The 17,116-nt window shown below is 41.5% G+C and overlaps 1 protein-coding gene across 2 annotated transcripts; it reads right to left on the bottom strand.

The window, feature by feature from the left end:
* Window positions 1-160: 160 nt before the first annotated feature.
* On the bottom strand, window positions 161-16,019 carry POLB (DNA polymerase beta). 2 transcript variants are annotated; one of them, XM_049830975.1, is made up of 15 exons: window positions 15,896-16,019; window positions 15,762-15,819; window positions 15,627-15,693; window positions 15,018-15,092; window positions 14,446-14,504; window positions 12,952-13,001; window positions 12,469-12,520; window positions 10,860-10,914; window positions 10,700-10,772; window positions 10,130-10,200; window positions 9,223-9,309; window positions 7,103-7,167; window positions 6,431-6,570; window positions 5,681-5,787; window positions 161-3,392 (listed from the first exon to the last, which is right to left on the bottom strand). In XM_049830975.1, exons 1-14 carry the CDS (start codon window positions 15,954-15,956, stop codon window positions 5,693-5,695), a joined length of 1,008 nt encoding a protein of 335 aa, XP_049686932.1. In that variant the 5' UTR covers window positions 15,957-16,019; the 3' UTR covers window positions 161-3,392; window positions 5,681-5,692. The 2 variants fall into 2 exon arrangements, with proteins under 2 accessions (XP_049686932.1, XP_049686931.1); XM_049830974.1 differs by having other exon boundaries at window positions 161-3,381.
* Window positions 16,020-17,116: the final 1,097 nt, after the last annotated feature.

Raw genomic sequence — 17,116 nt, 5'->3', positions numbered from 1 at the left:
TGGACCACCTGTTGAGGATGGTAGAGAATGCATCAGTGTCATGCTGTGTGCTGCCTAGGAAACATTTGTAAACATGGCAAGCTTGTGTTACCGCTTCTGGATGCTCTTAAAATTACAGCTTAAAAAAAATAAATAAATAACGATCAAACAGGATTACACATTCATCACGGAATTCTCACTTCATTTATTCCCACTGATTATTGAAGAAAACACTGAATACACCAGCTATATATATTTTTAGTATGAGGCATCAGAAGACTTCACATAGCACCAAGTTAACTTCTAGTCACCTTACATACCACTGCATGCATTAGGGCTGGGGAACATTCCCAGAAAATAATTAAACTCCCACTAGGAAAAACAGAAGAAAATAAAGGGATAAGCAAGAGTATCAGCCTATAATTTCCATTACTAAGACTGATCAACACTAATTATATAAGAAGTAGTAAAAATGTAGTTGTTCTGTAGGCTTAAGTCAGATAAAAATAAACAGTATTACCTCTGTCTGTCTTTTTTTTCTTCCTATGATTCAAGGCAGGTTAAGTAGTCTGACAATACAGATGCAAACTCCTCTCTGCACCCATAAAGGCAGACAGAGGACCTACTCATTATCATATCAACAAAAGTATTATATAATTAGCAATAGTCAAATTGACTATGTATAAAAGTCTTGCCTTTTGAAACTTGCAATTCTGTAATACATTTGTGTTATACTTCTACAAGGTATTCGAATACGGTAGCAGAAACACATTCCATGCTGATGCTCTATAATATGTCAAAGTTACTAGTTTACTACTTAAAACTAGTTAAGTATGAAGTTACCCAACAGAATCCCTGTCCCAAATACAACTAGTAATGCAATCTTGACGGGACCTCCTCTCACATCCAGAATAGTCATTAGCTTTCACAATGATTTAAGAGGAGCTATAAAATCAGAGCTGATGGCTTTGCATATAAAAAGGGGCAGATTGACTCTATAGGAGTGGTAGAAATGCATTGATTAATCAGACCGGTCTTCTGGGTATGGCAAGTTGACAAAACATGGAACACTGCAACCGACAGTACTACAACATATGTAGGAACAAAGAACACGGGTCACGTGCAGCAGGAGAATGGCCACATTAGCATGTGGCCATATTTTAGAAGGACGGACATGGAAACAGCTTAGCACGAGCTTCAGCTTCACCAGGACACTTAACACATAGATAAGGAGCTACAGACAGTAGTTGAAAATGGTATTCTTCAGGAGTACTTCAGGAGACAGACAGCTTTCTCATTCTGGTGTCTATGTATACATAAGATACAAAGAACTAGAAACAGATCAGAAGAAAGAGCTAGCAGACCAATAGGCAGTTCTGAGCGGGCAAATGCCTACATTGGTTCAAAATGTCAAATCTGTTAACCAGGAAAAGGCTGGCTAACCAAGAGAAGAGGTCTGTCTTCAGAAGCAGGATTGATGCTGCTAGATTAAACAGTTGTCTGTTAAAAGCCTATGTTAGACATTTTTATATATTATTTAAATTGGGTGGGGTTTGGTTTGTTCTTGTGGGTTTTGTTTGTTTGGTGTTTTGTTTTTTTTTAAAAAAAAACCCCTGCTAAACCCCAGAGACTTCACTTATTCATAACTCGACATTTTTGGATCAAGGATTGACGTAAAAAAAAAAAAAAAAAAAAAAAAAAAAAGTAACATTTACATCAAAAATAGGATCTGTGACCTTCATCAAGAATTGATCTTTCTGTCTTTAAAAATTCATGCAGGTATAAATCTCTGAATGTTTAAGAATATCAAGAGAAAGAGAACAATAGTTTGATTCTTCTCTTAAGGTACCAGGACAAACATCCCGCAAGGCGAAGTATCAACACTATTCAGAGACTGTACAGTCTCTCACTAGAATTCCCATCCCCTTCCTCTACATTGTGGGGCAGCTCAGTGCCATTTCTCCTCTTCCTTTCACAGCATCTCTGAAACATGTAGCTATTTGCTCTCAGCTGTCTCCTCTGACACTAAATTAGCATCAGAGGTACACCCACAGTGCTGTTCTGTATTGGTGTTACCTTTACTTTGTAAATAAGAGCAAGGTCCATCCTGGCAAAAGGCTATGTCTGCAAACATAACCTCCACATTGTGTCACATACAAGGACAAGATTCTTTTGTTTTAGGCTCAGTTATGAGGAATGGGATAACTGCACAATTCTTGTAACAGTAATCTAGTTAATGTATAATGATGTTCTTAGATGAAAAGAAACAATTGGAATGCTTTTTGCCATTGCTGTCTTTGGGCAACATAAAGCTCTCTGGAGCTCCTGACAATTACAAATGGTCATCTGCATTGCTGTACCACTCATAAAACCCATTACACTAAGAGCTAAGCACATAAAATAAGAACTGCAAGCACTCATGCACCTGCTTACCCAACTGAAGAAATGGGTACATACAAAAAACATTCTGGAGAACTTCCAAGGAGTTTTCCAGAATATGCAACTGCACTCTAATCAGAGACAGAGAACAAAGACAGACGCAACTGTGTAAGAACAATCTCTACACAGGCACACATCCTTCTGGTTTTAAAAGGCACAACAGCAGTTCTTGCAGCCAGTTTCAGCTGAACAAACTCTACAGGGAAGACATTAGCAGATACATTATTTAGTAAAATAAAAGCACCCCACTTTTAAAACAAACTCTGCAGCAGAGCTAGTGCAAAGGAGGCAGAAAATAATCCTTTTATGCACATCAGGAATTTCCACACGTTTACAAAATCTCTGCATACCTTGCCAAACCTGTAATAGATGCTTAGCCAGTAAACAAGGATTAGTTTCTGGATCAGAGAAACATCCACAAAGGAGATACAAATTTGTTCAGAACTGGCAAGGGAGGGCTCTTGCCTAAAAGAAACCACAATCCAGCATGCATAACGGTGGAACGTTCCGTGTTACTGACATGGGAAAACATGGAAACCTTAAGATTTGCTCGGGATTTCTTAAATCATTTCAGCAGAACATGTGGGGCTGAATAAAAGGAGAAAGCCAGAATGAGGCTGGGGAAGGTGGTCACTAATCCATGGCCAGGGCATGTTGAACATTGATTTCTCACCAGGAGAGCAGCTAGGAGGAATCTGTGGACAAGACAGAGTGGCTGAAGAAAGAGAAGGGCAGATCTCATACTGCTTATCATAGGTCAAGAGGGAGAAAAGCTGCCTTTGCACCTCAGGCTGTGCTTCTGGGCTTTACTATGCACATCATTTCCAGACCAAAATCTGTAAACCAGTTAGTTCTCAGTGACATTGCTTGACATCCAGAAATTTTTCAGCACTGTGACCTTGGCTTCAGTTCATCTTGTCAAACACTAGTCAGTAGAGCAGCACAACGATCACACCTGAGCACCTGCCAAAAGACTAAAAGTTATTAGTAATGCAAAGCAGTAGAAAGGGATGTGCATTTTAATCTAGTTATTTGTGCACTGTGCCACAAACTCAGGTCTCCTCCTCCATAAGCTAACAGCAGCAACTAAGGAAACACCAGCCTGCAACACATAAGCTCCTTAACACCTTACATTTATTTCAGTCAATAACCCTGGATAAGCAGTAGTGTGTCCAATAGTCTGACCCAGTGCTACAGGATTCTTTTCCATTCTCCCTAGGCAAGCAAGTTAAGTGAAGATTAGTTTCTTTAAAAACTCAGAAGAATATTTTAAAGTCTAGACACCTCAAACATTTCTACCTGCTGTCACAATAACCTGTAATGTTTAACAAAGCTGCAAAGAAAGCAACTGGTCCAGCAGACTTCAGGTTCTCCATCGCTGGAGGTTTTTGACAGCAGCCAGAGACATGAATAATCATTTAAAAATTCCACTTTGAGACCAGAAAGGGTCTTCCAAAGACACATACCCCATTTCCTTTTCCCATTTGCTCGAGTTATCACAGAGCTTGAATATACAGCCTTGTCTGATTTTGAACTTGGAAATCCTACAGAAAATTGTTAGTTATGTCTGGCTTGTGCATCACATTCATTCTTCTATAGTCATGTAAAAGTGTATTTCAGTAGCACCAGCAATAATGACTTTGGATTCTATAACTATGTGCCAAGATGCAACTTCAGCACTGGAATTTAAGATGTGTCTGCCTTTCATGTTTCTCACTAGTCTTAGGTGTTCCCATGATGTATTTTTAAACAAAAAATATTGGAGCAGTTAGCTGTGCAGCTAAGCACATGGGCAGTCTTTTTTTGGCCTGATTTATGGGTTCCAAAAAGCCTGCCTCAACATGTCTGCTGGCTAGTGGGGAGTCATAATACATTGTTTTGTGTAACCAATATTTAAAGTTTTTTATGCTTTCATCTACTCGGTGGGGGTGGGAAATAGACTTTTAGGTGCTTTTTTCCACCCACCCCCCTTCAAATATACATCTGAAGAGAGACATAAACATACAGAGTCTGAGATATAAGCACTGTAAGAATAATCTTATAATAATTACGGCACAATTTAAGTGCTGTAAGAATAATGCTCTCCTAATACAATTCTTCTAGTCTTCTGATATATATGAAACAAACCAGTCTCACTGAAGTTGTAGAACCATTTAAGTTTTCTTAATTGTGCAATGCCAGTACTAATTCACTGCTATGGCCAAATCTGATCTATGGTTATTTATAAAGTGCCTGCTGCTACACACAGATGCTGTAGATTATATACTCAAGCAATTTATGCCGGCAGCTTGTATTAGCAAAACGTTCATTCAAGCATTCCAAGATGCTCTACAGACATAATTACTCAAACTGCATTAAAAAAAAAAAAAAAAAAAGAGAAAAACAAAATCATACATATTACTTAATGAGACAATTTGCAACAACTACACGAAAGCAATGGTTTTACTTCCAAATCTTCCAACCTCAACAAAGTAAGCAGCAAAAAAAGTTATTTCCTCCAAGAACATCCCAGGTTTTAGATATTAAAGTTAGTGATGTTTGCACAGAGTATGCCTGTGTATATGATATTAAAACACAGAAGCATCAGAACCCTGATTGTCTTTTGCAAAACTACAAGAAACAAGCTAAGAAGGCCTGTTCAGTTTGAAATATCCAGCCTTTTCTAACAATGATCACAGCCTAAGTGCTGCTAAAGTTATTAGAAAAAAACTCAGGTGTTGTCAAATTATCAAATCAAAGCACATGACCTTTCATAAAAGGCTAATATTGCTTAGCAAGACTTGCCAGCAACTCCAAAGAACCAGCGTTAATTTTGATTGACAGCCACCAACTTGAAACCAAGCCGCAAGAAATTTAGTAAGATGAAACATTTTGCCTTTACATCAGAACTTTCTGCTTCTCAGGGGTTAAATAGAAACCTGCGATTTATTGTCTGATAGTTTTTTACTAAATCCCAAAGCAAAAGACAATATGCATTCTCTAAGGGGTCTGGCTGCAACACTACCTTCCCCACAGGTTTTTCTAGTATCGCAGCCCATTCACTTAAGCACAGTGTTTTAATCGGCTTTAAGCGGGAAGGGGAGTAGGAACAGAGAGAGATCAAAATGAGATATTACAGGATTTAATCTTCACATTCTGTGCTAGTGCCATGGACTTGCTTTAAATATCAGTAATGTACACTTTTTGCAATAACATCCAAAGAAAGAACAGGCATTTTGTGTGTTCGTAAGAAGCTATGAAAACATCTCTCTAGGTTACAAACCTAGACAAGCAGTTATTCACTCCGATCCTTTGGCTCTCGGTATTTCCACTGGATATAGTCAAAGATGTCTTTTTCACATTCTACTGGTAGGGCTTCCCCGGCAACTCCTGCAAGCAAATTACAGATGCTATTTGAAAGGTGGAAGGTCTGTACAATCCTGAAATGCCAAATGCATTGCAAGATTAAGACAAAAATGCTATATGTAAAACAGACTTAAAAAAACCAAAACAAAACACCCCCCACAGACCTTTTAATACAGTATTTAGGTACTGATTCTCATTAGTGTCAAAGGAAATCAGGTAATGAATTAACTTCGGGGCCATGTGGTTATGCCGTTAAATATATTTATATTTGTGTGTGTATGTATGTGTGTGTGTGTATATATATATATGTGTATATAGACAGCCCCCCTCCAAAACAAAACAACTGACAGACATGACATATCTTGTTAAAAGAGTGGGAAACCACATATGTGCTGTGCATGGCACTGAAAAAGCAATCTTTAGGTCAGTAAGACTTTAAGTAGATTAGGTGGCCCAGAGAGGTAACTTTGTGCCACAGCACTGCCTATACATAAGCAGGCTGCCTCTTCCTGCTCTAATGGTGTCCCAATACCACAAAGGACACTGAAAAATTGCATGAACTACAGTATTTATCAGAAGCATTCCCAATACACTGAGAAGCCAATTTAAGAAGATTGCACAAAGCAAGTAACTATAAAGAATACTCTGTGCAAAGGCCCAGACTGACCAGTGACACCCAAGGGACGGATTGTATACTCATTGATCGTGAAGCCCATTTCCAGAGCATGAGCTCTCATGTTCTTGTTGAATATGTCACTTCCCGTGAAATACAGTACACCACAGTAATACTGATCTTTAGGGATAAGCCTAGAATAAAAGTGGAAGAAAAGTACAGATTTAGAACAAATATATTAACAAAACAGTTACAAGCCATTTGGAATTCAGCCAGACACTGTTCTAGGTTTGCTTCCTATTTACATGCACACATTCTGCAGCTCTGTGTCTGATTTTCCCACAAGCCAGATGCAAGAATGAAATGAAACTGCATATCAAAGAAAGGTTCAGCACATCTACCCTGACCCAGAAGTTACTGGTGTTCAGTCACTACATGGTTCCAGTGCTTGCACTCCTGCCAAGAATTAATGCCAAAGCAGTATGATAAAGTAGGTCACAACTCTAAAACTGAATACAAAGTCATGATTTAAAATACAGCATTCTTGCTAATAACCTGTTGCAGATACCAGCAGTTTTACAGTGGCTTCCATACTGCAAAGGAATTAGAAACCTAATAAATGCCACGTTCTGAATGTGGAAGTAGAGATTTGAATGCAGAACTTGATGCAAATGCCTACTATGCAGCAGACAGCTAAAGTAGGGGGGTTTTTTAATGTGTGTGTACCGGATATCAATTCTCCTATGTGGATAGGCTGTTCCATCTTCTTTATCTGGCAGCTGACAGACACCCTGTGAGGAAGTAAGGAAAGCAAGAATTTCAAAATTAAATGAAACAGATTTGACATCGATCTTCACCTCTCCACCCCTAAACAACCTCTAAACAATCCTCAGCCATCCTGGAGAGCAAAGTTAAATTCCCACTGAAGCGATTAAATATTTTACTAGAACAGTTGGATGTCATAGTACTGCAAATCACTATTTTACACTGCTAAGAGAACCGTAGTTGAGTGTAGCATAACTGCTTCTTAAGTTTTTATTACAGCAGGAAGGATCAAAGGACTTCTCATTTCCCATTCCTCTGCCTTGATTATTATTAGGCTCTTGAGCATGCACAAACATCAGCAGGTTAAGGAAAATGTAGATGGAGTTCAAGCTAATAGAAATATTAAAAAATAAAGGATTTTTCTTGAGAAATCCTCTGTCGCTTTTCATTTCAAACTGCTTTGTAATCTTCACGCAATTCACCTGTCAGCCTTTTCTTTTTTTCCCTAGTCTATAATCACCTTAAATGACAACACAGTAGGGGGAAGGGATATGAACCATAAGGAATGATGAGAGATGTTCACATACTAAACTGTTTCACCAATTGCAACTTCATGCTGAGACTTCTACTCTTAGGTTTGTTTTGAAAGCTTAACATTGCTTATGCTTTTAAAAGTTATGTTGTCTGCCTCCTTACTGAGACTTACTTTTCTCAGATTCTCAGCTGCAGTCATATTTCCCTTTTTACAACATTCCTTTCTTAGCTTCCACTTTGAAGACAAGAGCTATTCCACAACTATTTAAGACTGACAGGATTATACAGAGCAAATGGTCACTATAATAAGCTTGTCAAACTGCGAATGCAAACTGCAAATGCAGACTGTGTCTGCTTTTGGCTCACAAATGTACATTTAGCTTTAAACCCACACAGTATTCACACTTAAACCATTTGGCAAGAACAAGAGCGACTTTCACTTATTCCTCCTAAAGATCAAGCCCACCTTCAAAAAGCCATCAAGTTACATTCCCTCTGAGAATGCAACACAAACTAAACTGAAGACAAATGCTCGGAGTTCTTTTAGCTCTTATTTTAAGCAAAGCCAGACCAAGAAACAAAAATATAAAATAATCAAGTGCTCCAACAGCCCCTTTCACCTTGAGAAAGCAAGTATCTTTAACTGTAGTATCATATATTTAAATATATTTATGCCTTCCAAAAGATTAGCTGAATATAATGGTATCTTGATTTTTAATTAGAAATTTGTAAATCATGGACCTTTGGTGAACCTTCCTGCAGGACCACTCCTCTGAGCTTTGAAGGAATTCCATAAAGCCAGTATGAGTGACTGACAGGAACTAACCAGTCCTCATTTCCACTCAGTATTGCTTATGGGTCTATACTTCTCTGTTAGAATTAACTTTTAACCAGCCTGTAAGACCAGGATGCCTGTGGCCTGTAAAGAAAACTAAGTGAAGCAAGATAACACCTAATCCACGTTTAAGAAAAAAAAACCAGTCTTGCTGTGAGCGAGGGACCTAACAAAATGAATGTTCCTTGTAATTCATTACTTTCTTCAGGCATCCCACATATTCCCTATTATATCCTGAGTCTAGCAGCTTATCCATTAAATCTGCTCTGCCACAAAATTGACAAAAAAGGAGATAAAAGTATACTATGTATTAGACAAAACAAGGTAAACATAGGCCTGAGATCAAAGATAGCATTTCCAAGATCTTGAGGACAGAGTTACAAAAGTGGTCACTGCTGCAACTGAAGTGAGGTTCTGCTAAGGTTCTAGGGAAACATCAAGCAAAACAGTGACACAACTGGCATTGTGTTATGTCAGTGGGGTTCAGAACTACATAAATACCTGTAGATTTTCTAATACTGAAATCTTACCATGAAAGATTCACTAAGAGTTAACTGCAGAAAGTTTTTATGGGGGTAAAGGAGGGAATTTTAAAAAAAAAATTAAAAAAATCACAACTCCAACAGTCCAAATAAAGTATCTTGTATATATCCTAGCTTATGTCAGGAAAGGTAATCCCCCCCAACATCCTTCACCACCAAAAAAGCCTTACCATGAACTTGGTGTCACCTTTAGACAGCACATCTGTGACAAAGTGGACTTTTTCCAGTTGTTCTACAACTTGATGCAGAAGTTTTGACTAGGAACAGTGACAGCACAGAAGAATAAATTATTTCACAAATAACAAGAATATTCTACCTGTTTACCAGACAATGGCCCACATAAGTATGGGATGTCACTATAATTATATGTATTATTGTACATTAAATTTGACCTAGAGGGGGAAAAAAGATAATAATTCTGAGAAAAAGCTAAGAAAATTACAGCTGTGCAACATAAAAAAAAAAAAAAAAAAACTTTCACTGAAATCCCCATGTCAGATTGATTTCATTGGAAGTGACAAAACTAGTTTCTTGGTTTGAGTTTTCAACTTCTATGCAATGAAACTATTGAAGCAACACAAAAAATACAAACTGTCATTAAGACTTCTCCACAATTAGTCCCAAAAGATTACAAGGGCAGCAGGACATTTGCTTCTCATCCAAAAGATATGGCTACATAAACAGATACTTTCTCTACCTATAATCTCTGCTTTACCCAGCTATCTGTTACAGTTTTACATTGTAAAAGCACATGAATTTGAGGGGGTGAGGGTGGGGGGGAGTATGTGTGAAGGGAATAGGAGGGATGGAAGGATAAGAGTAAACATACTAAATAGTTCTGCAAGAGGAACACAACATTATACGTGGACCTGAGAAGTGATTGTAACTCCTGAAAATAAACATTGTGATCGAAGAAAAAAAAAAAAAAAAAAAAAAAAAAAAAAAAAAAAAAAAAGAGTTCACTATTACAGTAACAAAGAGATGCAAGACAAGCCTGAGACTATGTATCTTCTGAATTTAAACATACCCTTGTGGAAGTAATGCATAGTACCGATCCACAGTAGCAGAGAAACACACCTGTTTGGATGATTCAGATGTGAAACTCGGATGGGTTAGGAGAACATCCATATCGCCACTTGACTCTGCTCCTAGGCAAGTAAGAAGCAAAGAAAAATCACTCTGCGTATGACAAAGTACATCAACATTGGTGAACATCCATCTAACTTCTTCCTATAAACATGTTTTTCTGGTACAAAATAGTCAGTTACTATTCAAGATACTTGCAAAAAAATAATCTTAAAGTTAAGAGAACCTTGTTCTTCCATCAAGTAAAAGTTTATATCCCCACATATCTCAGAAAATACCGAAAGAATTTCTTGCTGTACTCCATAGCAATGAAGCACAAATGTTGTTAGCGTAAAACCAAAGCAAACAATTCACACATTACAATATACTACTCTTTGTGGGGCAAGGTGGAGAAGCAAGGATTTATGCGGGTGTTTCATCACTGAACTAACCAGTCAAGACAATACTAACAGGAAAAAGCCAGGTTCCAGCACAGACTTTCTCTCTAGAAGAACAACATATACGGTACTGAGTCTTGCTTATTAGCCCAAAGTAAGGATTGCAAGATCACAGAGTACCAACCTCGTCTAAAACTGCCACAGACTGTAGCAATATAGTTTGGGTCCAGCTTCTTTACCTCTTTCAGCACAATTTCCTATGTAAAAAGGAAAGATGTGTGTTTAGAGACATCAGTCATTCATTGGCCACCAGCGCCTCACATTATTGATAAAGACATTCTTACCTGCATTTGCAGCATTTCTTCCCTTGGGATTCTTTTCTCAAAATCTTCAAAGTATCTGCATATATAAAAATAAGCGTCTGAAAGAGTGGCAAAGGTAGCATCTTAAAATTTTAGTCAATTAAATGTGTATCAGAGGAAAGAATACAAATTCTATTACTGTCACATCACAAAAAGCTCCCCATTCTCGCCAAACATCTTAGAAAACATCTTGCCAAGAGACAGTAAAATCTCACAATCGCAAGTTTGACAATGCTTGGAAGATGGTTTCATTGCTTATTATTTCCACTGTATATGAAGAGCTGCTATGAGGTGTGAGTGATATTACTGTATAACCAATTAGTTTGTATTTATATAGCCCTCTGAAAATACAAAAGGTTCCTGACAAAACTCAGTCCACCAGCAAGCAGGAGGAACAGGTCCCTCACACATGGTCAGAGGTGATCTATGCTGGAAAGAGCTAAATGGAAGCTCACAAGTCAAATGCAGCTCCTGGTATCTTTGCATGCAGCTGTAAAAAACAGACTGCAAGCATGCTGCTTGACTGTGGAGAAAAAAAGGCCAGCTGAAACAATGATACACCTGACCAGCAGGCACATTCTTTACCCCTCCAGCACCAGAACTATTGACAGCAAGCACTGGCAGCCATACTGCAGCCTCAGAGCCACACATTCCCTGAACCATCCCAGTCCCAAGATTTGCAGACAGAGCTTCTGGATATGGAACTCGCCCCCTCCTGAGAGTTGCAGTAAACTGGGGACAAAAAGACCACCATGGAGCACTGAAACCATTCTTTCAGCTCACCACTTACTGGAGGTTCTGAAACAACATCTGAGCACAATGCTGGAAGCAGACCCAAGGACAACGTGTGCACTAGCAGCATGGATAGGTCAGGTGAGTTTTCTATTACTCACTTAACAGCGAAAGGTTTTCCCTTGAATGCTCACACATATAAAGGCAGGGATGCACACTGGGTATGGGGCTGGCTCAGATGAGCAGTGGGAAGGCGACAATCATTGTGTAACCCTTCTCACTCACTTGCAAGCAGTTTGTCCAGATCACGTATTCTGCATCTCTGCCACCGATGTGAAAACGCTAGAGCTGGCCCCACACAGAACCAACTCAGATATAGGGATTTATTTGGTTCAGTTGCAGCTTCCTGCAAACACAGCTATGGTTGTTCCAGAACTAGCACACTGGAACAGCCACTCAACAAGGAGCATTCAAGCTGGTAAGAACTGAGGGACAGACAGACATTCTGCATGGCATTCTCAAGTTCAGACATGCAAAGGTCTTACCTGGCTCACAACACGTAACAAAAAATAGCCTGGGCCACTTTTATGCAGATTCCCAAGAAGCATCATTGCAACCTTGCTAAAGTGATTCTCCATGAGCTAATTGAAAAAGTAACTTGAAATTAATTTCCTTCTGGATGGAGACTAAGCCTACTGAATTTCAACCCCAGTGAAACAAAAGCTCCGAACAACTGCTGAAAAGCACGTAGAGCACACAGAGACAACAGAACCTTACTTGGCCTGCGTAACCTTACGTTACATCCTGGTGTCTGAAGAAGTCATTAGAAAACCAAGCACTTGCACCCAAGAAAGCTTACTTCAACCCAATTCGCTGATGATGGGTCAGCTTGTGCTCATTTTTTCTTAGATCTAGAAGAATTAAGAAAAACAACAAAAAAAAGTTACTTGAGGACTAAAAATCTTACAGTAAGTTTCCACCACTGCAAAGATGATGCATGCAAACAATACCTAACAGGAAAACAGCAACCTCAAACACAAAGGAAGAGATTTTAAACTGACAGCTGGTAGGATGAGTACAAACGCATAGAGCACTTCCTGATAAAAGACTTCAATAGACCATTCACCTCAAAGCCAAAATCCTTGTTATTTTCCATGTCATCTGTAAGTACTTTACTTTGGATATGTATGTAATGCCTTTAGCTTGTCCACTAACTTTAGCATCTTACACACTTCCCTCAAAGCCTAGGGCGTATCTGCTATCACAGTACACTGTGGAAGAGGCAGCTTGACAGAAAAACACATTACTGGAGCGTGAACCGAGGACCAAAAGTTGCACTTACCTTCTAAAGTCTTGATTCCTTCTTCAACAAACTTCCTAGCAGCAGCAGGACTGCAAAGAGACAAGGCAATCTGCCATCAGGAACAGCAAGAATCAGAATTCACTGTAACTGCCTAGGTTCTTCAAGGCCAAGACTGAAGTCACTTCTGATGCTTACCCTCTTTTCAGCATATGCATTTTCAGTTTGTACTTTCAATCAGCAGAGATGGCTATCCAAGGCTTGGCCTGCACATTTTTAGCATTGATACAAGTATATAGTGATATACAATTGTAAAAAATAAACAAAATCTCACCAGATACACAATATTGCTTTAGACAATACTTTTGAATGTATAGTAAGAACTACTTTAACCACAATCAGTCTCTGAACCAGCTTAAGGCAACAGCAACACAAAGTGTCTTTAGACTAGCACTTCAAAAAACGCAACAAGGCTCCAGTTTGCAACCTACAGTACAGCAAAGTAGTCCCAGCTCCAGTTCGGCTAGAGAGTTTGACTTAAGCACAGCACTCAAGTAAATGGCTGAACCTTTCTCCCCTCTAAGGGTTTGTCATTTGATTAATCTGCTTGACTCTGCAGGGAAAGAACAATGGTTCAACTGAGACACAGGCATTCAGGTAATGTTATACCCAGATACCTATCCAATATCTCAAAACGCTGAGAACCGCCTGCCTGAAAGCATAGTCCCTTCTGGGGAACTACTCTCCAACTAGTCTGGAATCCCATGGTTACAGCTCCACCACCTTAAATACTTTGAATCCACTTCCTCAATAAAACTCTTACATTACAATAGAATTGTGAGATCTTGACCTGCCCTTTACTTCCTTTCTTACCCTTCCCAGCATCTCTTGCTGGATTCCAGACCAAGAGAGGCAACTTCCACTGTCCTGAGACAGAACAGGACCCAAGCTTCTCCTTCTGCATCCCATTCCAATTTCTCCAAGGCATTCTGAAAACCCAGTATATCCTCAAACTTTGAGCACATTTTCTCTCAGAATTACTTGAGAATGATCGCATTCCCTACCCTCAACCTCAAGTGTTTCAAACGTTGCACAAGAGCCCTGATGCTTTTTTGGGGGTTTTGTTTGCTTGGTTTTTGTTTTGTTGCCTGTCTCAGGGCTCCACTCCTTTTACAAACACACGACAGAGCACCATTGTCCCTGGGCCCAAATTCCCACCAAAGGTCCCAAAGAGACTTCTCACTTCCACTCTTCTCAGTCTTTCATGGTTCTATTCTTGGTCAGCTCCTCTCTCCTTCACCTCTCAGTTTGCACACAGGAGCTTCCCACTTCCACTCCTCTACCTGACGATTCCATGCCCTTTCTTTTCAGCCAATTGTGTCATCACAACTGAGGTGTCTCAGCATGGGCACTACAGCATGAGCTCAAACTCATTCTCTTCATTATTTGCAATTACCCAAATTCTGTTCCTAACTCCACCAAATAAACAGGAGCAGGAAAAAAAAAACCCAAACCAACCAAACAAAAAAACCTTACCCAATGCCAGTAACTCGTGTCAAGAAATTGATAGATGCACTTGTATCATCTTGTCGAATCTGCAAAAACAAAACAACACAAACCAAACCCTTCTTTATTCCATTTGCAATAAACAAAGAAAACCTGAGAAGATAAAACAGCTTAGTCAGACTCTGCTTTGGAGGCTCACTATAAATCAATGCAAAACAGTACCAAGGATAGTACCATGTATCACAATAATGCTGTATGTACCAAGCCTGACAACTGCCTAACTACCCATGCTAAGGTGAACAGCACAGCTAAACCACAAAACTGCACAGCCTTCCAGAGTCAGAATTCCACTTCTCACAGAAGACGTTCACATGCTGGTTATATAACCCAAAATATCTTCATAAATAGACAGATTTGAGGCTTTGGTTAAGCTTCTTGTTCCCTGCTTTCTACTCGCCATAGGCTCCATGACCACCATTCTTAAGCTTGACATCAGTCTCTCCAGGGACAATAACAGAAATTGCACAAAGCAAGCAGGTTACTTTGCAGGTTACAAAGAAAAGCTACTATTGAGAAATAGAGCACAAAGGAGAGAAACCCACCTTTTCCAATTTGCGTAGTTTTCCAGTGGATAAGAACTCATCTATCTTCTCAGCTATTTTAGCACCTACTCCATCCTAAATATTGGGGGGAAGGGGAGACAACTTAACTTCAGATCACTGGAAAAAAAGGGAAGCTGCACAGAATTTAGAGTCCAGAAAGAACTATGAGGCCACCGAGACCACAACAAAATGTTGGACCACAAGGGAGCACAAGAATTCAAGGGCACACCGCAAGCAGCATAAACGCTGTAATTCAAGGGCTACATTAAAGGCTCCCCCAAAGCAGTAATTCTGAACAAGGTGGGCTTTGCTCAAGTTCCTTGAACTTAGAGAAGCGGTAACAGAGGAAAGGGGAACCCTGCCGCAGCAGAACCCTCGTACGGCAGAGCCTCAGCTGGAGCCCCCAGCTCCACCAAGGACCCCCCCAGCAGCCACACCGCATCCCGGTCCCCGAGCACCTGCCTCGCCCACGGGCAGAGGAGCTGGCACAGGCGGGATCAGCCTCCCCCTACTCCCACGCTCCCCGGTAGCCCCCCGCTCCCTCCAGCTACCCCACGGACACTCTCCCCCCCACACCCCCCACCGCTGAGGCGGCCACGAACACTTTACCAGCTTCTTGGCCTCGGCCCCGCTCCGGATCTTGCTGGGATACCGGGAAATAACCGAAGCTGCTTTCCTGCAGAACAGGGGCCCGTCAGCACCCACGCGTAGCGGCGGGGGAGCGGGGAGGGGGAGAGGCGGTACCTGTACGCGTTGTACTTGTGAATGGCCCGGTTCACGTTGCGCTCGTAATTAGCCAGCTCTGAGGGGAGAACCGCGGTGAGAGAGCGGCCGGCCGGCCCGCGGGCCCTCCCACCGCCCGCCCAGCCCCTCCCTACCGGTAAGAAAGTCGGTGATGCCCTCGTTGGGGCTCTCCTGAGGAGCCTTTCGCTTGCTCATGGCCGACGTCGGCACCGGCGTCGGTACCGGGAGATGGCGGAAGCGCCGGCCGGAGATGACAGGTCGGCGCTTCCGGTGGTGACGTCATCAGAGCGCGGCCAGCTTCAGTACGCATGCGCGGCGCCCGCCGGCAGGAATGGGCTGAGGGGGGAACGGGTTGAGGGGAACCGGGCTGACAGGGGAACCGGGCTGACAGGGGAACCGGGCTGCGGGTGATCCGTGGGGAGCGAAGGCGTGAGGGAGGCGGTGGGCAGATGCTGGAGCACGCAGGTGTAGGGCGGTGTGGCGCTGCTGATGTCGCCTGTCCTCCACAGCAGAGTCTGCTGGTATGACATCTCCTCCGCCTCCACTTCACGCTGCTTTCTGGCGCGCTGTTGGATAAACAGGATTTTCCAACGGGGTCTGTTTGGCTTGGGCCGCTTGTGTTGCTGAGAGGCAGCTTAAGTGAGTGAACTCCTGCTTGTATCACTGTCCAGGCTGGAGTCTGTTTCACGTTAGCTCAATCTTTCCAGTGTTTGGAGTTTTTAGAGGCCCTAGTTTTTATCCTCATTTTGCTGGATGCTGCTTTCTATGCAGTCTGGAGCTGACTGAAAACCTGGTGTTCCATTGGTGGTGTGTGCCTCTATTTTCCAGGGAAAGAGCTGGGGCTGTTGGGTTTTCCTCTCAAATACCCGAACTGAATTGTATTCCAGAAGCAAAAAGCGGAGGCAGGGGAGGGGAGCGCTGCTCACTGACTTACCACATCAAGGGCAGCAGCAGCAAGAGCTGACCGTTTCTCACCGGACTGACAAACACCGCTCCAGTGATGACTCTTCAGGTGTCACAGGGGAAGGGGGAACATATGGGCAGAGCCCCATGGCAGACTCACTCCCAGGAGTTATGTGCATTAATTAATAAACTATAGCTTTATTCTTTGCACTTACGGCTGTGCTGAAGTCCCTTTGCACTTGGAAGTGCCTGTGACAAAGTCCAGTAAGGAGGTTATGCGTTATGTGTTGGGGATTGAGCAGCTGGTCCCAAGGCCTCTCAGACCTCTTCGGGATCCATGGGGGTTTCTGGAGCTCCCCAGTGCTGTTCACAGGGCTGCAGGGAATTTCTTTTGCATCACTATGGATGCTCTGGGCCGTTGGTGGCATTTTCCATCATCTGCTGGGCAGCCA

Source organism: Accipiter gentilis, chromosome 28, assembly GCF_929443795.1.
Source record: "Accipiter gentilis chromosome 28, bAccGen1.1, whole genome shotgun sequence".
Classification (NCBI taxonomy): Eukaryota; Metazoa; Chordata; class Aves; order Accipitriformes; family Accipitridae; genus Astur; species Astur gentilis.
This window is presented reverse-complemented; position numbering and strand designations above follow the sequence as displayed.

Bases quoted from the DNA above. Each gene is read 5' to 3' on its own strand.
- POLB (XM_049830975.1), bottom strand. From the start codon at position 15,956: ATGAGCAAGCGAAAGGCTCCTCAGGAGAGCCCCAACGAGGGCATCACC. The intron at 15,694-15,761 runs GTACCGCCTCTC...CCTGTTCTGCAG, and splicing joins CACAAGTACAACGCGTACAG to GAAAGCAGCTTCGGTTATTT. The intron at 10,201-10,699 runs GTTGGTACTCTG...TTACTTGCCTAG, and splicing joins CTGTGGCAGTTTTAGACGAG to GAGCAGAGTCAAGTGGCGAT.